The sequence below is a fragment of the Mesocricetus auratus genome, unplaced genomic scaffold, assembly GCF_017639785.1.
Source record: "Mesocricetus auratus isolate SY011 unplaced genomic scaffold, BCM_Maur_2.0 Super-Scaffold_100027, whole genome shotgun sequence".
Lineage (NCBI taxonomy): Eukaryota > Metazoa > Chordata > Mammalia > Rodentia > Cricetidae > Mesocricetus > Mesocricetus auratus.
Genome location: NW_024429208.1, coordinates 14,969,217 through 14,997,209, shown reverse-complemented (window position 1 = coordinate 14,997,209; position 27,993 = coordinate 14,969,217). Strand labels below are relative to the sequence as shown.

Here is a 27,993-nt window from a genome sequence, read left to right as displayed (position 1 = left end):
TGATGGAGTTTAATGTTACATAAGCAAATTGGAGGCTAGGAGATGTAAATGCACTCAGAATGCCTAAGAAAATGCCTGGTTAGAATTTTACAAGACCATCATCCATGGAACATTAAAAAAAAAAAGAAATAATGATAAAGCAGATAGAAAATGCACTGAAAATAGATACTTGTTAAACACCCGAGTGCCCTCATCTAAAACCATCCATGATAAGCTAATGCAAGGAAAGCTGCTTGAAAATTTGTATACTGCCGGTGCAAATGGTGTTGTTTGGCAGTTTCTTAGTTGTTCAGTAGAACAAGCTGCTCAAGGCTTTGCCTGGGGTCAGACTTTCTTAGCTTCAGTCTGGCTGCAGTGCGTGAGAAGGTGTTCGTGAGGAAGGATGTTGTTTGTTCCAGTAAAGATGTCTGTTGCGTGGAGACATGCTTTGCAAAGCTCTGGAGCACTATGGGAAAGTGAGGGGAAGTCTGGTCAGGCACTGTGCTTTGAGATGCCCACATGTAAGCATGAGAGACAGCTGTGAACTGCTGTCTCCTTGGCATGCATGGCACAGCCTTTGCGACAGTGATTAATAGCCAGAGTCAAAATAATTTACCAGCTTTTGTGCAAAGGCTGAGGGGCCATTTGGCTGAGAAGGGACTTGTAACAGGTGGCTTTTTCTATTGTCACAGATCTGCACTGGGGTCCTAGACAGTGTCTCAGAAAGGCTGGATGGAATTCACAGGCAGATTCACTGTGCTGTGTGTCCCATTGTGTTAGTCAGGGTTCTCTAGGGGAAGGACTTAGAGAATAAGATACATATTTATAAAGGGGATTTATTAGAATTGCTTGCTGTCTATGGGTCAGCTAGTTCTACAATGGCTCTCTACCAAGGAAAGATTCGAGAATCTGGTAGTTATTCAATCCACAAGGCCAGATGTCTCAGCTGGTCTTCAGTATACACAAGAATCCTGAAGAAGTAGGCTCTGATGCCACTGATTTGCCAGTGAACGTGAGAGCAAACAGGCAAAGAGAATCGCTTCTTTCTTCTGTGTCCTCTATTTAGGCTGCCACCTGAAGGTGTGGCCCAGATTAAAGGCGGATCTTCCCACCTCAAAAGATCTGGGTTACAAGTGTGTCTTCCTACTTCAAATGATTTGATTAAGACAAGAATCCCTCAGAGGTATACCCAACCACTTGGATTTTAGTTAACTCGTGACTCGTCAACGTGACAACAACAAGAATAACAGTCATGGCCATGAACCTCACTAACGCTTTTACTGGAGTCACAGGCATTTGTGCGGCATGCATTAGGGGTGCTGGGAACCGAACATGGGTCCTTTGCAAGAGTAGGAAGTGCTTCTAACCACTGGCCCAGCTCTCATAGCCACGATTCCTTGCTTCTGAAAATCTGTTTCTGTGATAATTTAACCACCGGGAAAAGTGACATCTGCTTTGAAATGTATTATTAATGACACCTTAAGACAAAAGTCACGTGGTTTTGAGTGTGCTTTACCAGGGTTCAAGTTTCCTTCTGTGGCTGTAGCCTGACTTTCCCTACTGAGTTAAAACCCTTCAGCACTCCACCAGGGTATGACGCGGGTACAGCCGAGCAATATGTTGCCTTCTTATTCCTTCCTCGGTCAGCCGTTCTCTACATTTTCTTTCTGCCTGTTCCCCACTCTCCCTTGCATCTGCCCGTCTGTCAAACTTTTAAAAGAGTTGATGTTCTTACTTTAAAACTGGAAATTACACATATACTCATTAAGCAATTTACATGACTGAATGGCTTATAAGTCAGTAGGTTCCATACATTCCACACATTCTTCAGACACAGTTTTTTTAAAAATCCCTTTGCTTGTTTAGGATAGGGTCTGACTCTGTAGATCATGCTGTTCCAGAGCTTACTCTATAGTCCAGGCTGATCTTGAACTCAAGGTGATCTTCTGCTTAAGCCGGGCACTGGATTGTAGATGCGAGCCCCAGGCCTCTCCTACAAGTGTGCCTTTAATTTTTAAAGTGTGTGTGTGTGTGTGTGTATGTGTGTGTGTCTGTGTGTCACAATGTCTGTGGTGTCAAGACAACTTAAAGGAGTTGGTTCTCTTCCTCTACTATGTGGGTCCCAAGACTCAAACTCTTGCTGTCAGGCTTGGCAGCAAGAACTCTTACCTGCTGAGCCATCTTGCTGGCCCTAGGTTTACTTTTAATAGAACAATACATCATTTGGTCCCATAAGTGCTGGCATCCCTCAGGGACTCTATACTTACAGGTTCCCTGCACATTGTGACTGGTATCACCTGTGGGTGGTCCCTGGGGGAACTTGTGGGCATTCCCGCACATTCTGTCCCCACACTCTGACTGGCGTTTCTATGGCTCCCTCACTTCTTCCAAATAGTCACAGCCCCGATCTATTTCTAAGATGCCAGCTCATGAGGTCACCATTGCCTTTCCCATGCCCCATGGGCAGCCTGGGCTGCTCTTCCTGTTCTCAGCGGTAAGTACAACTCATTTCCCAGCTGAATTGAAGCTCACCTTCAGCCCTTCCCCCTTTCATTCAGTCACTTCCTGTCCCTCTCCAGTTTGCTGTCTCTGACATCAGTTAAACTCTCCCTCCACACATAGACTACCACCTCTATGACCCGCCCAGTGCTGACTGTCTCTTACTTGGGATGTTAAGATTGTAAGCACAAATCTCATCTTCAAGAGGCTGGGCTTTCTCCTCAAGAGAGACCCGTGAATGTTGCACGAAAGACATTTGGAAGTATGCAGGGGGAAGCCCCCAAACTTGTGAGATTTAGAGGTGAAGGGGGGTGGGGCAGAATGAAGGAAGACAGTTGTCTGTCATGGGAATAGTCTTAAAAACACATAAATGTCATGTTTTTCAAAGTCTTTGCGAATTCACCTTTTGCATGAAAGGTCATCTTTGTAGCTGGAGTCTTTTTGTTTCTTGTTTTTTTTTTTGTTTGTTTTTTTGTTTTGTTTTACGAGACAGGGTTTCTCTGTATTGTTTTGGAGGCTGTCAGTCCAGCCTGGCCTCGAACTCACAGAGATCCGACTGCCTCTGCCTCCCGAGTGCTGGGATTAAAGGCATGCTCCACCATCGCCTGGCTGTTTCTTGTTTTTTAATGTTTGTTTGCTTTTCCTTTTTCTCACTGTAGAGATCTGAGAGAATAAAACCCAGGCCCAGGTTATAAAATGAGGCAATGGAGGTTCTAAAAAGTGACTTGCTTGCTTGTGGGAGTCATTGGGTGTCAGTAGATTTAGAGAGCAGGTGTGCACACATCGTCTGTCTGTCTGTCTTCCCCTAGAAATCCATTTTGCAAATGGGCAAGAGCTGCAGGCCATTATTACAGAAGAGGCCAGATGAGATCCTACCTCATGGTTGTGTATTGATGAGTTGTCATTTTTTGTTAAAGTAGCGGTGAAGGAAACAGTTATTTTAAAGATGTAATGAAAGACTTTTTTCTCTAAGCTGTCTTAAAAAAAATGAGGCCATCTTCACTAACAAAGCCACGTGTGTGTGTGTGTGTGTGTGTGTGTGTGTGTGTGTGTGTGTGTGTGTGTGTTGGGGGTGCATTCATGTGTGCTTGTGTTCACAGGTGCCATGTTTGAGACATCGTGTGAGTGATGTCAGAGCACATCCTCTGTTCTCCATCCTTTTTTGACGCAGGGCCTCCTGTTTTGTGTGTACACCAGGCTGGCAGTCACATGCTTCCGAGGGATGTTCCCATCTCTGCATCCTGTCTTGTTATAGGCGCACTGGTTTATAGGCACATGCTGCTACCATGGCTGACTTTCTGGGGATTCTAGGGATTCAAAGCCAGGTTTTCCTGCTTTGGTCCATCACTCCACCAATGCTAGACTTGAGACTCATGACAGGTGAGGTAGGGGGTTGAGGAAAATAACTGGCTAGGCCTTGCATCTCCTTACCTCATCCTCCCTCATCTGCTTGGACCTGACAGTTTAACCAATACATTAAAACACAGGGAAAACAAACAAACAAACAACCCCCACCAGATTCTGTCTTCTTTAACTTTTGGTCAAACAATAGATGCTAATTTTGCGGGGTGGACATTTGGCGGGGACATCTCATTCTTATCAAAATGTGGGAGGTTTTAGGGTAAAAATATAGTTCAAATGTTTTAGGATAAATGCTGTTCTTTAGTGTTCTAGAACTTCTGGGGTAAATGTTAGGGAATGCCAAAGATTTGATGAAGCTAAAATGAGCAAGGTGATGAGCCCATCCCTAGTGCTCAGACAGATGCTGTCCCTTCAGGGATGCTAGAGCTGGGAAAGGAGACAATGCTAGTGTTCAGTCATCTACACGTAGACACTGCTTTTCCTGAAGACTTACTTTTTGGCCCTGGTTAACTTTGACCCAGTCAGATGGTCCAATCCAATGGTGAGCTTACCAAAGGTATGAACCCTGGTCTGTCTCATATATATATACGATATATATGGTATATATATATGGTATATATGCTATATATATATATATATTTATATGACTAATGTTCTGCTGTGGAGGAGCCTAAATTGTACTGAGTACTATTGTCCCTGTTCTGTAGTTTTCCTTTGTATCTTTATAAATAAATGACAAATGGCGTCACATCTGTTAACTCAAGACGAAACTTTGGGATGACTTTTTATAAATGGAGCAGCTAGGGCTGGTGGGGGGGTGGCTCAGTGGGTAAAGTACTTGCTGTGCAAGCAGGAAAACCTGAGTTCATATCTTCAGCACCCAGATAAAGGCCAAGCATGACGTGTGAGCCTGTAGTCTAGGTGCTGAGGGGTGGATCCTGAGGGCTTCCTGGCTAGCCATCCTAGCTGAAATGAGTCAATGAAATCTCTGTCTCAAAAATAAATTGAACAACAGAGGGAAACTCCAAGTGTCGCTCTTTGACAAGTACACATGCATGGACAGCTGAGTGTACTTGCACATTCACGTGTGCATGCGATCATACACACACACACACACACACACACACACACACACACACACACACACCAAGTAGACCGGCTTATAAGTTTGAGGTTCATCTCTTGTTGTTATGACAGGTTCTTGATTCTTTCCGATGAAATTGGTGGGGTGGTTTTCCTCGGGTGTGTAACACCAGCAAAATTTCTTCTGCCTTCTGTCGTTCCTCGGCCACACTTTTCAGGGCACACTCTGTAGTTTTCCGTGCCAGTGTTCACACAGCTCTTGTGGATTTACCCCTTTCTTATTTGAATGGACCTCAAAAATCTATGGGCACCTTTTATGTTAATATTATTTTCCCCCTTGAATAGCTGCTATTTTAACAATGAGCTGCTTTTTGTTTGTTTGTTTGTTTTTTGAGACAGGGTTTCTCTGTATTGTTTTGGAGGCTGTCCTGGAACTTGCTCTGTAGACCAGGCTGGCCTTGAACTCACAGAGATCCACCTGTCTCTGCCCATAAAAAGGAGGTAGCTTTTTTTTTCTGATTGTACCTTATGGAACAGGAAAAATGGGGTATTTTACTTTTCTATTATTTTGTGACAAGCCCTTGGGATAAAAGAACATCAGGCATCACCTCTCATGATTAATCACCTCTCATGATTTCCATGGGTCAAGAATGCATCCAGAACACAGTAGGGAATCTTGTGTCTGTCCCCCAGTGGATTTCCACATCAGCTCTGCTGGGGCTGGTAGCCCATGGCAGGTCATTCCTTGCAAAGATAATAAAAGGGGAAGAAGGGACTCATTTATAATTTTATTTTTAATGAGCAAGAGATGATCGAAGCTTGTCACATGCTCTGGAGAAGGCAGCACATGTAATCTTTTCTGGGAGAGGCTACATTTGCGTTTCTGATATTAGGAATTTTGGGAAATCAGGCTTTGTAGGCATCATTTAACTTTCAGACCCGGGAAAGAGCTGCCTGTCATTTCTGTCTGACATGTTGCTATCACATCAGAGCCTACTGTGCTCCCCCATCCCCAAGATACTTCATCCTAACATATTTTCATCCCCCCATTTCATAACATCTTGAGGTTTGAAATTTCGGCAGGCCAACAGAGCATGCAGTGGTGTTACCATTTTCTCTGTTTTAGTTAGGGAATTTATCTATCTGTAGCTGCCTCCAAATACTCATTATTTACCCCTTCCAAGGAAAACATTTCTTTGAACTCCAGGGTCTTTGATCTGAGGAGATAAAGGGAGCACTTTGTCCAGAATCTCCCTTATCACTTTAGTGATAAGTCATCGCTGGACCCAAGGGAACCAACCCTTCCCAACCACTTGGAGGCTAAAGGAAATAGATGAAATTCTGTTTGTGAAGAAGAAAAGCAACCTGTTATTTCTCTAAAGAGTAAATTTTTCATAAAATGATGACCTTTTGTAGAGATTAGAGAGACTGTTAAAGGACTCAAAGGTATCAGCACTTCAAAATACAATGTTTAAGCTGATCATCATTGTATAGCATGCCATTGTAGCTCTTGGAAGGCTGACACAGCAGTTTTGTGTGAGCCCAGCTGGGTCTACACAGTGGTTCTGTCTCACAACAACAGCAACAATAGCAGAGCAAAAAGATATTTAACGTAGCTTTGATATTCTGATACTTGCATAGAAATATGTGACAAGTGTTGCACAAAATATGTTTGCTTTTGTTCGAATTTCTTTGCACCAGTTCGAGGTCACAGAGGGTCTTTTTGTCAGATGAATTCTATCTCTACTGAGAGATTCCTCCCCCCACCACTGCCTCTAGTTGTTTGAAAGGCATGGAAAGATTCTAGTCACATCTTAATACCCCTGTGAGGTTGCAGAGGTGACCCCCCCATTTTACTAGACAAGTGAACCAAAGCCTAGATAGTTATTAACTTGGCCTAAGGTCACATGCTTAGCAGCAAACAGTGTTCTTTCTTCAAAACCTTTGTGTTTGGGCTTATTTTGCCAGTATTTGAGTAGCCATAGGCCTTTCTGTGAGCATCTGTTGAGACTGGAGAGTCAGTGAAAAGTGATGGAGCTTCTCCCTGGGAGGGGTTTCCTGTCTCTGGAAGCTTGGAAGAGAAGAGAAAGTATCTTTTTCTTTTTTTCTTTTTCTTTCTTTCTTTCTTTCTTTCTTTCTTTTTTTTTTTTTTTTTTTTTTTTGGTTTTTACAAGTCACGGTTTCTCTGTATTGTTTTGGAGGCTATCGGTCCAGCCAGGCCTCGAACTCACAGAGATCCACCTGCCTCTGCCTCCCGAGTGCTGGAATTAAAGGCGTGCGCCACCACCGCCCGGCATGAGAAAGTATCTTGATTCTCCCTCACTCACTCCTTTCCTATAGCCATCCCCCTCTCTGACATACCTCTTATAGGATGACATTCCTACAGTTTTCCTGTTAGAAGCTTCTGGAGACTGTGTGGCCAGTCTAATATTTTGGAAAAATGGCTTATAGGACACTTGACCTAGATGGCTCTAAACCCATCACCCTTGATGAGGATGGATCTCCCTTGCCATTGAAATATATTGTAGAGACCGATGTAACATCACCCCCTATCCCAAATAATTTGACTGTGTTTTGGTCATCTGAAGTTCACTAAATTGTATAAATGCTCATCATAGTATCTCAATCATTGGGTACAGAGGGAATATTCCCTTCTGAGAGGAATTTGTCATAGACTTAAAGATGTCAGGAATTGAGTTATGGGTCTTAGGTCTTCCATTTCTGTGCATGTAGTCTGGATGTATTTGTGCTATCTGCTGCAGCTTAGCATTTTGAAGGATTTTCATATCAGTGGATGACAGCATCATCCGCTCTCGGAGTGGGGTCTGTTCAAATGCTGGGTAAGCTGATAATGGATAGTTTTACATGGGTGTCAGTGGATAGAGGCCAGGCACACTTGGGACTGGAGTTTATAAAATAACTGGGCCTTTGTGTAAACTAGCTCAAAGTTATTTCTTCATACAGAGAGAACATCTTTCTGTATGTAGAAAACTTGTGAAACCCATATGGACCCCAAATGTAGCAAAAACACATCTCACAGATAATTACTATTAATGTTTTTAGTTCAACTCATCCCAATCTGTTTGTGTCCATGAGCATTCATACATTTTCCTCATAAAAATGAGTATGAGTACATTGTAAGTATTATTACATTAAATTTATAGTTATCTTTAAAACATATTCTATTGAATTTAGAGAGATGACTCAGCTGTTCAGAGCACTTGTTGCCTTTTCCAAGGACTTGGGCTTGGATCCTACACTCACAACCAACTTTAACTCCAGTTCTGGGGTGTCCAACCCCTCTTTTGGCCTCTTATGGACACCCAGCATGTACATGGTGCCATATATGCATGTGGGCAAAACACTCATAAAACATAGGAATCTTTAAAAATCACTTTATTAACTTTTTAATAGTCTATGCCTCTGTTTAAGTGTGCACACATGAGTGTAGGTGCCCATGGAACCTAGAAAGGTTGAGTCCCTCTGGTTCTGGAGTTAATTATGAGCTACCAGTGTGGGTGCTGGGGCCCAAGCTAAGTTCTCTGCGAGAATAGTGCATGCTCTTAACTGTTGAGCCATCTCTCTAGCCCCTCCAATGTAATTTTTAATGCCTAAAATTTTTTTTTGCTAACTTATACTTTTAGAAGTGATATTCCTCACCCCTCTCTCCTATAATCTTCAGCAATCAACTGTCTGGGAGAAAGACATCTGTTAAATTTGGCCATTGAATAGTCTCCCTTCCAATGCAGAAGTCAGGAGAGTATGGTGCCCGTCGGTGTCTCTTGCCCTGAGCTGAGCTCAGTCCAGAGGGAGCGCTATGGAAATGACTGCTATAGAAAGCTCATCTGTCCCTTTGTCTCATAGGACACAGAACACGTGGTACCCAGCCAGGCAGAGTGCCAGGGTAGAGCGGGGACACCGGCTCACGAGAGTCCACAAAACAGCATCCTCAGGTGCCAGGAAACTGTGCGACTTCAACCAAGGTAAGTTACCCCACACCTCTGGTTTTGCTTCCTAGGTGCGCTAACCTGTACACTTGCCCACCTGCACTGGGAGTCAAGGATTCCTGATTTTGTTGGTATTCCTCAGAGTCAGAGAAACTATTTAACGGGGCCTTGAAGCAGAAACATCGCATTAAAAGAGAAATGCACAGGGCCTTATCTTCTGTGTGAAGATCCTAAGTCCTGAGATTCAGAGAGGGCAGTTGTGCTTGTGGAGGGGAAATTGTCCATCCCTTTGTTCTATGGCAGGGGGAACTTAGAGCTCATCTGTGATCTCTGATGATGCTGCATGAGATGGTTGTATTTGAGTTCACATCATGACAGCTGCTTTCACCTGAGATCTCATTTGGTCTTTATGAGCTCAGAAAGCTGTCACTCATGAAACCCATCCCATGGAGGATGCCAGGCTGAGAATCACTAAGGCACTTGCCTGATCACACACAAATCAGAAGAGCTGAGCTGGGGTGTGAACCTACAGCATGTGATCATGGCAGGACACGTGCAGTCTCTGTGCTGAGCCGAGTGTTGTTGGGTGACCTCAATCCAGAAGCAGCCGAGGGCTGGCTTTGGACCCACTAGACCTCCTGGAGACAGGCGTGAATCCAGAGCCAGGATATGGGTGGAAAAATGTCTGCAGAAGGTTGGCATGGTGCTTGGACAGGAGCTTGGCCCAGCAGCTGTCCACAGGAAGTCTCTTCTAGAAATAAACAGAAGAATCCAACAGCTCCCTGTATCAGCTGTCTTGTAGGACCCTGTGCTAGGATCACTGTAGCCGTCACTCAGGGAATAGGGAATGCTGTGCAGGCTAAGTGGATGAGTTAAGCAAACACGGTTTATACTATGTGACGCGCTAAATTTAGGAGCATAGAACCCCAAAGTGTGGGGGAGAGCTCCAAATGTGGTGGTCCACTCTCCAAATGGATTCACGCGCAGCCATTCCACTCTGTTGTGATGGGAATGTGGAATGTCCCCCTAGGTTCATATGTTTGACTTGGTACCTTTAGGATGTGGGACTTTGCCGAAGACAGTTTGTCCTTACACTAAGGGCAGGTCTTAGAGCCTGCACCCTGCTTCTGTCTTCTATGTGACTTCTAACTGCGGGCGCAACATGACTATACCAGTTAAGTTCCTGTCACCATGTCTTGCCCACCACGATGACCTTTACCCCTTAAACAGTGACCCAAAGCGAGTCTCCTGTTCCACCTTGTTCTTGTAGGGATGCACTCTTCTTCAAGTCATTGCCAGCTTTATTGTCGCTTGACCTCAGGAAATCACAGTTGGACTCAATGTTATTTTCTCACTGACGAGGCCTCTGCCCCTCCTGTTTGTGGCATTATTTTTATCTGGCATGACTCTGTTGTTCGGTGACCAGCTCCCCCATCTTCCTACCTCAGCAGCCTGAGGAAGGCTGTTCTCGGCCAGAATGGGGTCAACCCGTTCCCATGCGTATTTCAAAATAGAATGAAGCAAACAAAATCAACCAATCCCAAAGCTAAGTCTCTCATGCCTGCGTATGGAACATGTGTGGTCCTTTGGGTGTGGACATGTAGCAGAGGCTGACAGGGAAAGGGTATTAGCAACTAAGCTTCTCCAGTTCACTAAGCGTAAAACCGTTTTATGGCCTGTGTGCAGCTGGGATCCTAACCGGGACATTTTTACTGTGATCAGAAAATGAATGAGATTCTGTGGTGATCGTTAGCACGTGACTAGCTAGGAAGTGAAAGTAGAGACCTAGATGGTTCCATGAGGGACCATGTAGAGCAGTGGTTTTTAGATGATTGGTTGAAAGGAATGATATACATAAGTACATGTGTATAAGACTCTGGAATGTTTCCAGACTATTTCTTGATTCTGAGAAAAAAACAGGTACTGAATCCCTGGTAAGCTTTTCTCATTAAGTGAGATTGTGTAGCAGTCCTCAGCAGGCTCTGTCCTTCTCCATTTAGCAACCGTCCAGAGATCCCAAACACCTTTTCATGCTTTCTTCCTTCTGGCTTCCATGACCCACTTTTACCTTTTCACAGGATCTAGCTTTCAGAGCTGCTGGCAGTCCAGAGTGTTCTATGCACTGCCCTGCTGTCAGCAATCACAGGATCTTGTGCTAAGCCACAAGTCAAGAGCGATGTTATGCCAGTTAAGACTAGTCCTGTTGGGTTTCTTAGCTAGATGAAGCTAGTAACCTTCAACTATGGAGTCATTTATCACAACCATGGTGGTGTCACCCAGGGGCATTCTAGTGGAACTCTAAAAAACCTCAGAATATTACAGGGATCATGAAGTTTGATGGACGGGTGAAATGAGATCTGTGGCTAAACATATCATTGAGTCAGGGAACCCATATTCCACAGGCCTTGTCAGTATTATCCCAGCACGTGGTAGGTTCTGGCATATGAGAGTAGAGTTGTCATTGTTTTCTTCTTCTTCTTCTTCTTCTTCTTCTTCTTCTTCTTCTTCTTCTTCTTCTTCTTCTTCTTCTTCTTCTTCTTCTTCTTCTTCTTCCTCCTCCTCCTCCTCCTCCTCTTCTTCTTCCTCTTCCTCTTCTTCTTCTTCTCCTCTTCTTCTTCCTCTTCCTCTTCTTCCTTAAAAGGTGATTTTTTTTTCTTTTTAAAAGGTTACTAATTTTAGCTGGGTGGTGGTAGTGCATGTCTTTAATCCCTGCACTTGGGAGGCGGTACAGGAGGATTCTCTTGCGAGTTCAAGGTCAGCCTGGTCTATAAAGCTACACAGAGAAACCCTGTCTCGAAAAGCCAAAAAAATTTTTTTACTAATGTTTTAGTTGGTATACATAAATAACTGGATGGGTTTCATTGTGACATTATTATTCCTGTGTATCATTGTGATACTTGGGTCATATTTACTCTCCAATACCACTCCTGCCAACCACCATTGTGCCTTACTTATTGTGATAGCCCACTCTGGTTATGTGTGTATGTGTGTGTTTAAATCTTGATTCCACATGGAAAGAAAATGTGATGGTTTGTCTTCCTTCCCTGTCATAGAGCTTGGGGATAGGGAACCTCGACTGAAAAATGGCCTCCACTGCAATTGTCTATGAGCATGTCTGTGGGGCATATTCTTGATTGGCCTGGACCCTCCCTCATCAGTTAGCACTACGGGATGTAGCATCCTTAGGCTTGTGGATCTAGGCTGCTTAAGAAAGGTAACCGAGTGTTTCACCAAGGTTTCTGGTTCAGTTCCTGCCTCCAGGATTCCACTTGGAGTACCTGCCTTGGCTTCTCTTGATGATAGACTGTGATAGGAGTGTGTGAGCCGAATAAACCCTTTCCTCCCATGCTGGCTTTAGGTCATGGTGTTTAACATAGTAACAAAAAAGCAACAGGACATCCAGTGTCCTCTCTTGTGCTCCCTTTAAGTCCTTCCTTCCTCCAATAGTTCCCTCTACTTTGATGTCATATGTATGTGTATGTGTACATAGGCGCGATGTGTGTATATTTGTATATATACGTATGTGTATATGTATATGAATCTAGTCTGTGTACGAGAGAAAACAGTGTGTTGCCTGAGCCTGGCTTATTTTGCTTGACACGATCTCTAGTTTCATTTGTTTTCCCGAAGGTGACCCAATTTCCTTTCCTTTATGGCTAGATAAAATTGAATATATACTGCATTTTTCTTTGTCATTCGTCTGCAGATGGACATCCAGGCTGGTTCTCTTTCTAAGCTATTGAAAATAATGCAGCAATAATCATGGATATGTAATAATCATGGATTATGCAAGTGATCTCTGTGGTGTGTTGACTTTTTGTTGAGTCCTTTGGGTCTATTTCCAGGAGTGGTATGGATGTTAGTTTTACTTTTAGGCTTGTGAAAAACCTCCACTCTGATTTCCATAGTTGCTGCACTGATTTACATTAATAACTACTGCCAGTGTGTGAGTTTCTCTCCCCCACATCCTCATCAGCCTTTGCTGTCATTTGTTTTCTGTTTTGTGTGTTGTGTGTCAGTGTACATGCACGTACATGCATGTGCATATGTGTGAAGCTCTTGAAGAGGCCAGGAGACTGAAGAGAGCAATGGACGCTTTGGAGCTGGAACTGAAGCAGGCTAAGAGTGGCCTCACGTAGATGCTGCTAGCCAAACTTGGGTATCTGCAGGCGCAAGCAAACCCTGCTCACTCTCCAGCCTGAATCATTTGTTTTCTTGATTGTAGCCATCATTACTGGAGCGAGATGAATCTCAATGTAGTGTTCATTTGCATTTCCCTGCTGGCTAAGGGTGTCCCACGTTTCTTTCATACATTTACTGGTCATTAGTGTTCTCTTGAGAACTGCTTAGTCAACTTATTTCCCCATTTATTAATGAAATTTTTTTTAGTATTTTTAATCTCCATATATAATAGATATTAATACTGTCATACATCTAGTCAGTAAAGATTCACCTTGTCAGTTCTCTTTTCACTTTGGGGATTGCTTCCTTTTCTGTTCATTTCATGTAATCCCATCACTCAATTGTGACTTTTTCCTGAGGCATCAGTCCTTTTCAGAAAGTCTCCACCTGGGCTTATATCTTGAAGTATTTTCCTGGATAGTTTCAGAGCAGCAAGTCTTACATTAAGACCTTTGATTGTGAACTGCTTTTTGTATGAACAGGAAGGAGGGTTCTAATTCCATTCTCTTCCATGTGGGTATCCAATTTCTCCAGCATCATGCGCTGAAGAAGCAGTATTTTCCCTAGTTTGTTTTGACAGAGTTCTTGATAAGTAGATGGGCATAGCCAGGTGCATTTATTTCTGTATCCTTTATTCTTGTAATCTACATGTCTTTTGCTTGTTTTGTGCTAGTCCTGTTTGTTACAAGGGTTCTATAGCACCATGTGAGTTGATCTCTAGGGTTGTCTGATACCAACCAATACCTCTACTTCTTGAGTGCTGGGATTAAAGGTGTGTGCTGCCACTCCTGGCTACCAATAGAGTCTTGATGGAGATATGATATAGTAACAGAGTATGCCAGACTCTGGACTGGGTAAAACATGACTGAAGAAGCCAGGATAAAAATCAACAGGTGTAGGATGCTATTTTCTTGGAGGTGGGAGAAAGTTAAAAAAATACGTGTAGCAAGGGACTGAAGATTCTTCCGTAACAAGGGGCCTCTTAGAGGTCATTCATGTTTGGGGTGAGTGTGAAGGGTAGTCTTCAGGGAATAAATTGGTTCTTGTAGATGTGTGGAGTCCTGGAGCTGACGGGGACCACAGAGTAGATGCTATATTTGCACCTCTGATGTTTTATACCTACAGCATGGTGCTTGCACTCCAATAATCAGGAGCCTTTATCTAGGTGAGCCGTGGATGAGCTTCAGGGAGACCTGGGAATAATTTTGCTAACATTTGGATGTATGTCAGCTATGTTGGTTTTGTCATGTCAGTGTAACAAACGATCACAAGCTCACGTCCTAAAACCACTGTCTCATAGGTCAAGGAGTGAATGGCATTGTGTCCTGTCTGGGTCCACTGAAGGAGGGGACAGGGCAATGGAGGGTGCAGGCAAAGACCAAAGAAGAATATCGTGGGGATGCTCTGCCTACTGCTTTTATTAAATTTTTAAGGAATAATTCTTAAAATGTTTGTCAGGTGGAACTTATTAAAGGTTTTGAAACCATTGTCTCGACTCCCTCTTTTTGTAGGATTCCCATTGCTGTCTAGAATGTTCTTCTAGCCACCTCAGGTCTTCTCATTGCACTTGACCCATCTGCCCTCCTTGGCCCCATCCTCCATCCCTCAACAGTACCGCGAGAAGCAGTGTGAGATCTCATTTGGATGTCGCAGAGTGGAAGGCACATTTGGCTTCTACAGTGTTGTAAAAGATTATGAGCCCATATTGGAAAAAAATCTAGAGTTTTCAGCCTTGTTTGCAAACAGCCCAGAGTGGGGCTGCCTGGGGCTTATCTTCCCACCAGGAGATAGTGAGTGGGCACTGAGGAACAGAGTTCCCGTTTGCTCATCCCCCGTTCCCCAACCCATTTTCTTATGTTGGCTACCTGGCATTTGATTTCCTAATGCCTACTTCAATCCTTCTCTTCCTGGCAACTGCTCTGGCTGTCTTCAGCTAACTCCTCGTATAGTACATACAGACCAGTGGTGTTTTAACGTTCCCCTGCCTCGTTGACAGTTGACATGTTAACACGGTTCCTCTGAGTGCTTTGCATGCGTTTGGCTATTCTGGATGCCCCTTGGTACCTGGCCCTTAATGAGATGTGTACAACTGGAGAACTTCTGCTTTCCCCTGGAACTGGAAAGCCTACCAGTTACTGAATACAACTCTGGCTTTCTAGTTTGGGACCTAGGGAGGCTGTGGCTTCCTCAGGTTCTCACTCCCCTGGGGACCAGGGCCAAGACAAGAACCATTAATCAGTTTAGAGCAACTTCATGAATATGCATCCCTTTGACTGATCTCTATTGCTAACACCCATGCCCGTCTCATATTCCCTCAGCTATGACAAAAGGGGGGATTTTATGAATGTCAGAGAATACTAATGAGAGTGGGAAGTTCTTTCTCAGCTAAGTAAATTTACTTTGGGGAGTGATTAACTCGCCGGCATTTAAAATATTGTATTAAAATTTATGACAGAATGAAACCTTTAGTGCCATTAAAGACCTCCTCTGTATACACAGGAGCTGTTTCTCAGCAGCTTTGCTACTAATTAGGCTGCTGGTTACACTGGCAGCTCACTGGCTTCTTTATCTGCCCATCCCTGGTTTTTAGAGGATCCCGGGCAAGAATAATGGCTTTTGATGGCTTTTGCTGTTTCTGTGTTTGTGATCCTTCAGATGAAAGGAAAAGCTGAACACTTTGTTGTCTTGAGGAGAGAGGAAGTTTTCTTGGCAGCTACTTTTCCTTGGGGAATAAATCCTTTTATCTTTTGTTTTGAGACTGTGTGTGTGTGTGTGTGTGTGTGTGTGTGTGTGTGTGTAGCTAATTGGTTTTTATTTTACAAATTTTTAAATAGAAGTGAGCAGAGTTCCTAATGAGTTCTGCTTGAAGGAGAAAGGACAGTTAAGTACAGAGCTTTCTAGTTAATACAAAGGATGTCATCCCCCTGCATGGACTGTCCCAGGGCAGGAGCTCTGCACATTCCCACAGGCTCTTCCTCATTAGTGAGCTACTGGGTGGGGGAGGAGGGGGTCGTCTTGTGTTGTGTGGGAAGGGCAGGGATGAAGTAGAAACAGCGAATACTGATCTTGCTGATGAGTGTCAGGACTCTCTGCTGCACACTTGGTTCTCTGAGCTTGTGTTGCATTCAACAAGGCCCCATCCACTCACTGCCTTTCCCACTTCCTTCCTCTCCTATGAACATGGAACAGTCAGTGAGATGAAAAGAACATCTGGATTCAGAAATTCACGGTCGGGGCTGGAGAGATGGCTCAGTGGTTAAGAGCACTTGATTGTTCTTTCAAAGGACCTGGGTTCAGTTCCCAGCACTCACATGGTGACCCACAATTGTCTGTAACTCCAGGTCCACGGAACCCAATACCTTCATGCAGGCAAAACACCAATGTACATAAAATAAAATTAAAATAAATAAAATACTAAAAAAATTCATAGTCTTTTGTTTTTGGTTTTTTTCGAGGCAGGGTCTCTCTGTATTGTCTTGGAGGCTGTCCTGGAACTCACTCTGTAGACCAGACTGGCCTCGAACTCACAAAGATCTATCTGCCTCTGCCTCTCAAGTGCTGGAATCAAAGGCTTGCGCCACCAACGCCGGCAAAATTCATAGTCTTACAAGTGACCTTCCTCATGCCCTGAAATTCTTGGTCCTTTTTATTCTGTTTGTTTATTGGTTGATTCATACAGTCGCATTAGCCATGGTTAGTCCCAAAGTTACTGTATAGCTGAGAATGCCCTTGAAGGTGTGATCTTCCTGCCTCCACCCCTCAAGTTCTGGGAGTAAAGGTGTCCACCCCTCTTCTAATATAAAGAATTGGTTCTGGTGATTTTTAAAACCCTTTTGGTTTTCACATCGAAAATGCTCAGTGCTTTGGCTGTGGACAGTAATCTAAGAATCCATTCTTGCTGACACAGATGAAAGTAATTCCCCCTCCCTGTCTTGTAGAACAGAGTCCCACACCAAATCCTTGGACTGATGGAAGAACATGCATGATCATTAGGGGAAGGAAACCCGGTTGGCATCTTTTGCCCTCCCTGCGCCCTCAGCCTCCTCTTCCTTTAAGAAATCCACCCTTGGCCATTCAATACATCATTAGCACTTTCATCTGACAATGCTTAATGACAAGAGAAAAAGGAACCTCAGAGGCATTTTCTTAACAATGACATCGGCAGCAGTAGTAACAATAGTAACGGAAACAATGGAAAATACAGAAAATCACGCAAACACCAAAGTCTTGTAAGTTTACCATTTGTATAGTACCACTGTTGGAGAGTACACTTAGGCATTGTTGCTACCAACTCATTGTTACACAAAGGAATTGTGTGTGAAAGTGAGTTCCTGCTGTATTCAGATTTGACTTTCTTTCTTTTTTTTTTTAATTGGGGTATATGAAGGATAGGAACTGTTACCTTAAGGTATGTCCCCTCCCACTAAGCATGTCCATTTTAATCCTCCTGGGATGCTTTCTGTGACTTTTTCTTTTTCTTTGTACTCTTTGTGCAGTAGCAGTAGCTTCAGGTGCCTCAGAAAATGTCCTTTTCTTCTTGGGGACAGATTTGACTTTCTAACCAGTCCTAGAGTAGACAGGGCTGTCAAGAATACACCCGGACCCCAGGATACTTGCATACAGCCGTGTGCTTGCTCAAGGTGAGAAGGCACGAAGTAGACCGATGATCACAGTAGCAGGAAGAGGAGTTCACGAGTGTCTAAAATGAACATCTTTGATGTCCAGAAATAAGCATGTGACTATCCAATTCCCGTAAGGAACATGTTTTTATAAGTCTAGGTATCATTATTAGAACTATTTCCAGGAGAAAGAACATGTTGTCCTTGACGTCTGAAGGTTTTAGCAGCCGTGTTGGCTTAATGTGGGATAGATTCAGAAGCAAAGGAGACAGAAGTATGTGTGTGCTGAAACCCAAGTGGGGACTTTGGACAGCTGGGTAAGGGCTGTGGTCACTGCCACTTGGAGACAGGGAAGGTAACTTCTCACCTATTCAGTGATATATGTGATGGTTATTCTTGTCAACAAAGTTGTCTCTTTTCAAGATACACATTAAATATTGCATTATATACAATAACATACAAAACTCCCTTTCATTTGCTCTCTGTATTTTGTTTTTCTCCTGTCCATAGCTGTGCTGGATTAGAGTTTTGAAGGATTAAGATTTGTGCATCTGTTGCTGGAGTTTCTTGTTCTGCCAGGTCCTGCCGCCTTTGAGCCCCAGATAAACACACAGAGACACTATCTTGATTATAAAACTGTTTGCTAATATCTAGGGTTTCTTATTGGCTAGCTCTGTCTTAATTATTAACCCATTTCTATAAATCTATATATTTCCATGTGATCTTGGCTTACCTGAGAATGCCCAGACCTGTTATTCCTTTAGCGGCTGCATGGCGTCTTTCTGCCTGCCTTTCCCAGAATTCTCCTCATCTCCTAGTCCCGCCTATCTTCCTACCTCTACTGGCTATCAGATAAACAGTGCTTTTATTCATCAACCAGTAAGGGAAACATATGTACAGAAGGACATCCCCCATCATGGATCTTTAAAATGTATTGCACATACATTGCTGTGTGTTTTGTCCCACTCAATTTTGTAGTTGCTGATTTTATGATGTACTCCGTGTCAGGGAAAGAAAAAGAGCATGTCACTTGCAGAAGCCCAGAAGAGCCTGTTGGATCCCTTAGAACTGGAGTTAATAGGAGGTGATACGCAGGCTGACTTGTGTGTTAGGACCCAAACTCAGGCCCTCTGCAAGTGCAGCACATGCTCTCAACCAGTGAGCTCTCTCTTCTGCCTCCAGAGTAGAATTTTTGATGGTAATGGTGGCTCTTATGAATTAGCTTAGTTGGGAAATAGAAAGTAAATATTAAAGATGGTTTTCATATGGGGTCAGATGATGTTCAAAATCAGAGTCTGTGGCCAGGTCCCCAGTTTTCCCAAGTGCTTTATTTCATGGGTAAAAGCAGGGAAAGTTTCTTCTCATACTCTTGAGCAACTCTGAGTCTCTGGAGAAGTTCAGTAACACTGAGTTATGACCAAGCACACAGTACCCTGCAGGTGCCAGGAACAAAGGAAATTCCAAGGTCCCGTCAAGTGGGTGGGGTCTGGAGGAGAAAGGCTGAAAAGCAGAAGCAGGAGGGAGCTAAAAGTTAGAGCTTTTTAGACAAAGCCTTGAAGTTAGCTCTAATACATGAGAACAATTTTGGTCACATCAGCCTATTGAATGAACCCCAGTGCATATAAAGGAGCTCTAGGGAAGGGCCTAGGAAAATGTATCCAAGGCCTTGAGCTACATGCAAAAGGAAGGGCCTTGACAGTATAGAGACCTGGATGCTAATTCTAGCTCTGCCTCTGTCTTAGATGAATTCATTAACAAGGAAATGAAGAGATCTGTGCCCCAGGGTTACTGTTGATAAGGTGTAAAGGAGAGATTGCATACACAGCATTGCTCAAACTCTAGCTTGCAACAAGTGCTTAACTCACTGATGCTGGTGGTCCCCTGCTGACTACATCCTTACCCTCATTGAGGGGTCCTCCCAGCTTCATGGGACTGACCTATGTTCTACCCACACCCCTCTTATCACTAACAGCCCTCTTCTCCCCTCCACTAATACCCCAATAAATTTTTATTTAAATTAATAAATTTTATTTTAATTAGAAATAATCTTATTTTACATTTCAATCCCAGTTCCCTCTTCTCCCATCCTCCCATTACCCCCTCCACACCTTCCCCATCACATCCCCCATCGACTCCCCAGGGAGGGGGTGAGGCCTTCCATGAGAGATCATCAAAGTCTGTCAAGTCATTTGTGGCAGGGTCTAGAGTCCCCAGTGTATCTAGCCTAAGAGAATATCCCTCAGTGGGGAATGGGCTCCCGAAGTACGTTTGTCCACTGCCAGAGTCCCCATAGATTGCCCAGGCCTCCTAGCTGGCACCCACGTTCGGGAAGCCTGGTTTGGTCCTATGTTGGTTCCCCAGCTGTCAGACTGGGGTCTGTAAGCTCCCACTTGCTCAGGTCAGCTGTTTCTGTGAGTTTCCCCAGCATGGTCTTGACCTCTTTGCTAATCACTCCTCCCTCTCTACAACTGGATTCCAGGAGTTCAGCTCAGTGCTTAACCGTGGATCTCTGCTTCTGCTTCCATCAGCTACCGGATGAAGAAGGCTCTAGGATGGCATTTAAAGTAGTCATCATTCAAAAGTATGGAACGTTGAATGAATTTGCATGTCATTCTTGCTCAGGGGCCATGCTAATCTTCTCTGTGTCGTTCCAGTTTTTTGGTATATGCTGCCGAAGCAAGCACGAGCCTAGATCTTCACTCCCAATTTTCCATGTGTTTTCCTCTTTCAAACATAAATCTCTACATTTAGAAAATGTTCAGTTGAGTTGGCTGCTCTGCCTTGATTCTCTGATCACTCAAGCTGGTGTCTCAGAGTGACTCTCAAGCAAGAACTGTTGATTATGTGATAGGACCGTATCAGCAGGACAAGCAAAGCCAAGTGAACCCTATATTCTGAGGTTCTTTTTAGCCACATCCACAGCTGCTTGACCTCTTTCCCTCTGTTGGTCCTGAGGCTGGCCAGGAGGTCCCACATCACTATTTTCCTATGCTTGGGGTAGTGGTGTGGCCCTGGCTCTTTGTGTTGTCTTTCTAGTCCACCAATGTGAGGGGGTATATCTACTCCAAGGAACCTGAGGTATCTTGTGTTTGAGGATTTGTCTAATGCCTTTAGGAAATACCTTCCCTTCCCCAGTAATGTGTTCCCTGGGAGCCTGTGCCAGAAACAGAGAGGCTATCCTGTACTGGTCACCTCCTGGGTTACTGCTCTTGGGCTTTTAAGATAGTCTTCCAATTAGGAATCCCCTGATTTTTTTTTGGCTACCACTCTGTAATTCTGGATGTTATTGTTTTGTTTTTTGAGACAGGGTTTCTCTGTGGAATAGACATAGCTGTCCTGGAACTAGCTCTGAGACCAGGATGTCCTCGAACTCACAGAGATCAACTTGCCTCTGCCTCCTAAGTGCTGGGATCAAAGGCATGTACCCCCTCTGCCTGGCTACTCTGGACATTTTGATTTGTGAGGTCTGGACTAAGTTACATCTATCTCTGTTTTAATAATAATGGATAGTGGGTGACTCTAATCTCCATGAAACTGTAAGGGAGGATATGGATCCTGAGTCCTTAATTAGTGGCGTGTGTGTTATTGGAGGCCTGCATCCTGGGTCTAGCCATGGCATCTTTATCCCCACAAGAGGAATTTGTTGATCTGTACAAGTGGATGTCTGAGTTGCCAGTTAGTTAATGAAGATCTTTTGGCTTCTAATTTTGCTATATGTGAGTGTCAGTCTGGTAATTTTCAACTCTGGTGTCTTTGAGTCCAAACCTTCATTATTTGGCTCAGAAGTTTATGAAGAGCCAATAAGAAGGCCTGGAAAACTGGCTCAGAAATTAAGAGTGCTTGATACATGCCCTCCCCCAATAATGAGATTGATGACTATCTTATATTGCCATCCTAGAGCCTTCATCCAGTAGCTGATAGCAGTAGAATCAGACATCCACAGCTAAACTGAACTGAACTCCTGGAATCCAGTTGCAGAGAGGAAGGAGTGATGAGCAAAAGGGGTCAAGACCAGGCTAGAGAAACTGACAGAAACAGCTGACCTGAACAAGGGGGAGCTCATGGACCCCAGACTGATAGCTGGGAAACCAGCATAGGACTGATCCAGAACCCCTGAACGTGGGTGTCAGTTAGGAGGCCTGGGCAATCTATGGGGCCTCTGGTAGTAGATCAATCAGTATTTATCCCTAGTATATGAATGGACTTTGGGAGCCCATACCACATAGAGAGATACTCTCTCAGCCTAGACACATGGAGGAGGGTCTAGGCCCTGCTCCAAATGATATGACAGACTTTAAAGATCCCCCATGGAAGGCCTTGTCCTCCCTGGGGAGCAGAAAGGAGGTGGGATAGGGAGTCGTTGGGGGGCAGGGGAGGAGTGGAGTGAGAGGAAACTGGGATTGACATGTAAAACAAGCTTATTTCTAATTTAAATTAAAAAAATCACAAAAAAGAGTGTTTGATGCTCTCGCAGATGACCCAAATTCAGGCTCCAGTTCCCATCCTGGGTGGCTACAGCTGCCTGTAACTCCAGCTCCAGGGGGTTTGATGCCTTCTTCTGGTCTCTGTGGCACCTGCATTTATGTGCACGTCACCAAACAGAATACATATAATTAAGAATAGATAAGTAAGAGAATGTCTTTGGTGTGTTCCTGACACCTTACAGAAAGACGCTTTATAATGCTGGTGCCAAGGGTGGTGACTGTTACTAATACAATAGTGTGGGAGTTTCCTGGCATCTTGTCCGTGTCTGCATATAGAACTATTGTGTGACATGAAGACTGTTTTGCTCGGGGTTGTCCTCTTGGGATATACCTTTTGTTTTCAAAAGAGCTTCAGGATATGACAGTCATACCACCAGTATATATTCCTGCTTCCTAATACAGAGGCTTGCTGTAAATCTTGAGATCTGAGGTCAGCCCTAAGGCCCAATTCGCTGTGAAGCTTTCTGAACACAGTTAGATGTTATCTTCCTCCCTTTCTGTCCAGGTTCTTTGAATTATGGATTAGTCAGGTGCTGGCTGGGTCTTAAGTCTTTTCAAGGAAGAAATGTGCCTGCTTGTAGAAGTGAGATCCATTGCAGCCTGCAGGTTTGGTGGCATGCCTCAGGGAGAAGGAGGAGCACAGGTTGTGCACACTTGATAAGCTTTCAAAATTGGCAGCTGTGCAGGGCTCCGAGCTGAATATTTTGTTATCAAATATATGCATACCTACACTATATCCTGTGCTGGGATTGGCTGTAGAGATAAATGTTGAGCAAAACTCTTGATTCCTGCCCCCACAGAACTTACCATCAGAAGTAAGTGACTATTAAATTACTTCTAAAGGTATGGACTTGCGAATTGGGGAGCTTCCTATGTCTACACAACAAGTCATGTAAAAGGCGGACACAATTGGCAGGCGCATGCGTGGTATCTAAACGATAGCTGAGTTAACTCAGAGACAAAGAGGGTTGGGTTGGGAAGGAGGAGCATGGTAGGCACAAGCACATCCTGCCTGAAGGTCTGAGCTTGGAAGGAGCGCAGTGAGTGTGAGGAGCAGGAGGAATGGGGCGTGGCAGGAGTGGAGGGTGAGGGGGTGGGCCCAGGCTCAGTCCTTCATAAGACACTGCGAGAACTGGGGAGTGCATCTCTTGGAAGTCTTCTGCACGCTGCTAGATGTTCGTCCTTTACTCTCTCTGCCCATGTTGTCCATCTAACCCGTCTGGCAGCCATTGATTGAATCATCGTCTCAGACCTGTACTCTGTGCAGTGGACAGAGGGCAGTGAGTGGCCAGACCTTGTGTGCGAGTGCTCTAGGGAAGAGGGAGTGGGTAGGGAGGTCAGAAGGAAACCTCTGTTATTCCAGTGAGGGATAATAGAAGCTTTACTGAAGGTGGCAGTGGGGGTGGGGAATGTGTGGAGAGGAGGGGACAGACAAACAAGTCATTTGCAGTACAAAATTACAGTACTGGTGACAACATACTGACTGTTGGGCTTGAGACAGAGACAGTTCAGGGGACTTTAGTTTCTGTCAGCTACTGGCTGGATGGAAGCTTTTCGTTGATAGAGACAGGACTCTTCCATTTGCTGATTAAATTATAGTTAAAATGTTGACTTAAAAATAAACTCTGGAGCTAAAACGCAGCCTCTCTTTGACAAATGATCCCATCCTGTGGCTGGGCATTGTCTCAGGGCCAAGAAAAATCTTTTAGTGCTTAGTTGGCTTTGCTGTTTCATGGGCACCTCCCCAGAGAGGCCCACCCCAGAGAGTCAGCCTGACTCAGCATATGCTTCAGGGATCCATCAAAATGGGAGTGCCAGTTTCCAAAGCTGCCCTTCAACGGGCTGGCCACATGCTCACAAGCACGGATTCTGGGCAGAAACCATTTTAATAGCCTTGTTTACTACTGAGCTTTTCCAGCAAGATTCCTGTTTCCTTCTTCTCACCATGACCTTTAATGCTCTTAACTCAGGCTGTCATTCTCCTTGTCTCTGGGTGGTTGACACTTTCTGACTGGGGAGCCTTGACCTGTTCTCTTCCAAGCCCTGGTTTCTGTGTCTTGCTTTCCTTTTCTCCTTTAACCGTGGCTCCTGGTGAGTCATAGGTCATTGTTGGCTTATATATTCTTTTATGTCCTCTCTCCTTTCATGAAAATATAGGTCCTAGGGCTGGAAAGATGGCTTTGCAGTTGAGAACACCAGCTGTCCTTCCAGAGGACCCAGTTTGATTCCTAGCACCTCTGTGATGGCTAGCAAACAGTAACTCTAGCCCCAGGGGACCTGCTGCCCTTTTCTGGCCTCTGTGGGCACCAGGCGTACATGTGGTACACAGACACGTATGCAGGCAAAACATCTGTACACGTAAAAATGGAAATAAATCTTAAAAAGAAAAGGAAGCACAGATTCTCTGAAAGTGAACGGTTTTTTTGTACTGCTTTGTGCCAGCAGTGAATCTAAATTGTGGTGCATAATTGATGCTTAATAGATACTTGTTGAATAAATAATGAAATTATCTAACTGCCCTTCCTCCTATTGGGTCAGTGGGAATAATAATGCTAATCTCTTGAGGACTGAATGAAGTCATTTAATTAAACCACCAGGCATGTCCAGGCAGACGCGTGAGGGCTGGTGATGTCATGGACTCTCTTGACGCTTTGCTTTGTCTTTGGTGGCTACAGAATGAGTCCTGGTTAGCTTCTTGTCTCCTTGTGGTACTTCTCCATTTTCCTCAAGATTTCTGTTTTTCTTTCTTCATCAAGTCCAGGATCCAAACCCCAGGGCCTTTCACTTGCCATGCAAGAGCTTAACCCCTACGGTTTGTCCGTCTTTAGTCTCCTACCTGGAATGTACTAAGGACTATAGTAATAGCCACCTCATAGGATATGAAGGGCTGTTTGTAAATGATGCTTACTGTTACTGCCAGTTACTGTGTTAGAACAACACAGGGAGTCGAGAATCACATAAAACACTGCACTCGAATCATTATATAATTATGATGACTAATGGCATATTTTAATAGTAAAGTTTTGTTAACCTGAAAGATCAGCCAGCATCTGTGTTGGATGACTCACAGCTGCCTGTAGCTCCAGTCCCAGAGGTGGCAACAATGTCTTCTGGCATCTGTGCACCCTGCACTCATGTGTACATTCCCCCAAACAGGCACATGTACCCATGATTTAAAATAAATCTTGAGAACACCACACCCCTGCTTTCCTTGGTTTACAGCAACTGTGAAAATGTAGTTTGAGAACCACTGTAAATGCAGAAGAACTTGGGACCCATTCAACATGTTGAAAAGATGGGGCGACTTAATCCCTGTCCCCAAGCATCCTTTTGCTACCTTGCCACATTGGTGGCTCAGGGGACTGAAGGATGTGGGCAGGTGAACCTGAAAGTCCTCCTCTTTATCTGCCCACCATGGCTGCCCATGCTTGACCAGAAGACTGGGAGCCCAAGTCTTCTCCTGAAGACTGTAGGAGGAAGATGCTAATCCCGTGCAGTTGGAGAAGGCATTCTCAATGTGTCTTTCATGGTCTTTGTTTCGCCACTTCCTTATATATGATTAGAAGTCAGTTGTTGGCACAGTAAGCTCAACTTTTGGCTCAAAAGAAAATCTCACTTACTATCCTGAAGAAATTAGGCCTACATCATTGCTCACTGTTTCTTTCTGAGTGGGTTATGACATGCTGAACTCATTAACCTCAGTAGCCATTCAGAGGATATTTTGTCTTTCATATTCAGAATGACTCAGTGTACTAGTTATAAATGACTATGTCTGCAAACAAGTCCTTTTTAAAACAAGTAACTTGTGGACTGAATCTCTTATACCCTGTTCATTAAGACAGCTGGCCTTTTAATAAAAACTATAGTTTGCTTATTACATAACAATGTAGGAACTCTTGTAGAAAAACTTGAATGCAGAATAACATATGCCATTGGGCATAGAATTTGAGAAGTCTGAGCATATATCAGGAGTAGGATTTGTTTTGTTTTTAAACTGAAAGTAAAGGACTCAAAGTCCTGTGCCTTGCAAGCTTCAGGTCCTTTTTTTTTTCTATTGGGAGATATTTAGTGGCAAAATCCAGCTTCATTATCTAGGCCAGCAATAATATAGCATTTGTTGTATAGATTAAGTGATAGAACAAAACTTTTGTGAGTATGTGTACATACGGTGTGTGTGTGTTTAAAAAATTAATGGTATGTTTGTGTGTGAGAGAGTACAGGCACTAGGGTGTACATACCACAGGGCAACTATGGATGTGGGTTCATTCTTTCCACTTATTACAGTGTTAACCACTACGTATGCCAGGAAGAGGAGGGCAAGAAGGCCTGCTCAGAGAGCAGTTATGTGACCCAAGCTCATGATTGCATGACAAGAGCTAACTGTGTGCGGATCTGAGTAAAGCATCCCAGACCCAGGATGGCTGGAAGTGCAGGGTTTGAAGTAGAAGAGGGACCATATACTCAGGAAGCAGGGGTGGCCAGGGTGACTGAGGAGTGGGGCCAGAGAAACAGCAGAGAGCACTAGCATCAAAGAGGCTGGCAGGGCTCACACACTCTGTGTTCCAGACCACTGAAGAGGCTGGATGTTAGCCTTCAGTAGGTAGGTAGCATTTGGTATTCCCAGCAGAAACATGGCCAGATCTGTAGCCACCAGCTTCAAACGTGAGTTGTTGAAATGGTTCTTTCAAACAGACATAATTTTCCTTTATATTTTGTAGAGTAGACCAGAGGGCTGCCATTTGGCCAAACGATGCTTTTGGAACTCAGCAGGACTTCCATGAGGTAGGTGGAATCATCACAGCTGATACAAACACGAGCTAGCCAGTCTCGGTGATGCCTATTCCTTTCACAGCACCAGAAAGTCTATCCAAATAAAACTTTAAATCTCTTCACTCTTAAGTCAACTTTTTTATCGTGGTAATGAAATGTTACTTTACTAAAGGTTTTTCCTGGTGTTGGGGCAAGCAAGCTTAAAATAGTATTTTCCAGAATGCTCACCATACTTTGGACCTTGCCCAAGTCCAGTTGTCATTTCTTTGTATATTTTCCAACTTTGCTTTGGGGTTATATAACCAGGGCTGTGATAATTAAAATTTGTAGAACTTTTTTTTCTTAATTGAATTTTAGCTGGATTTTCCTTTCCCTGTTTCTCACTAGCTGGTGTTTGCAACCTCAAACAAAACTGGGCTTACTGTTTCATTCACTGAGCGTAATAAAATTTGATGTCTGTACCCTAGTTTGCTTGATATGCTTTGAGGTATGGAGCATATTTTTCCAATCCAAACAGCATCCCATTATACCGGGCAGTGCATTAGTTAGCCTATTCTAGAGTTTCTTTGAAATATGTAATTGGATTGCAATGTCAGAAATCAGTATAGTATAATTAGATCACCTGCTGTTATGAATGCCTTGGCTTGAGACACTGGTTTAGAATACTCATCTGGTTTCTCTTGTCCTCATTAAGTTGGAGCAGTGGGTGGTATGTGGTGTTTCTGATTATGTTCATAGCTAAGAAAATAAATAGACATGATATTCAGATGCCCAGAAGAAAAATGAACAACTTCAGGAAGATTGCTATTTCAACATTTTGAAGATATGTCCCTCTTCTGCCCCTCAGTTCCTTTACCCCATAAAAGGCATTTAAATACTTAGGTGCTTTTCTTTTTCCTTTCTTGATTAATAATAACATGTTATAACAATATTATTGTATAGTATATTGCTATATAATATTGTTATACTATTAATAAATTATTAGTATTATTACTTTGGTAGAATTTTGTAGAAACTCACAACTAAAGCTAAACCAGATGTCTGGTTAAGCCAAGTTAAATGGCTAAA

The 27,993-nt window shown here is 43.7% G+C and overlaps 1 protein-coding gene and 1 non-coding gene across 6 annotated transcripts in view; one reads left to right on the top strand and one right to left on the bottom strand.

The window, feature by feature from the left end:
* The window catches only part of Fam13c (family with sequence similarity 13 member C), a 104,505-nt gene that overhangs the window by 29,731 nt on the left and 46,781 nt on the right, over positions 1-27,993 (top strand). For all 5 annotated transcript variants that reach the window (XM_005070785.4, XM_005070786.4, XM_005070787.4 and 2 more), the window contains 2 exons: positions 8,788-8,906; positions 26,874-26,937. In XM_005070785.4, coding sequence (XP_005070842.1) covers positions 8,788-8,906; positions 26,874-26,937 — 183 coding nt within the window. The remainder of the gene's footprint in view (positions 1-8,787; positions 8,907-26,873; positions 26,938-27,993) is intronic.
* LOC121134403 lies at positions 20,249-20,355 on the bottom strand. The gene has a single exon (XR_005871476.1). It is a non-coding gene; the product is annotated as a U6 spliceosomal RNA (small nuclear RNA).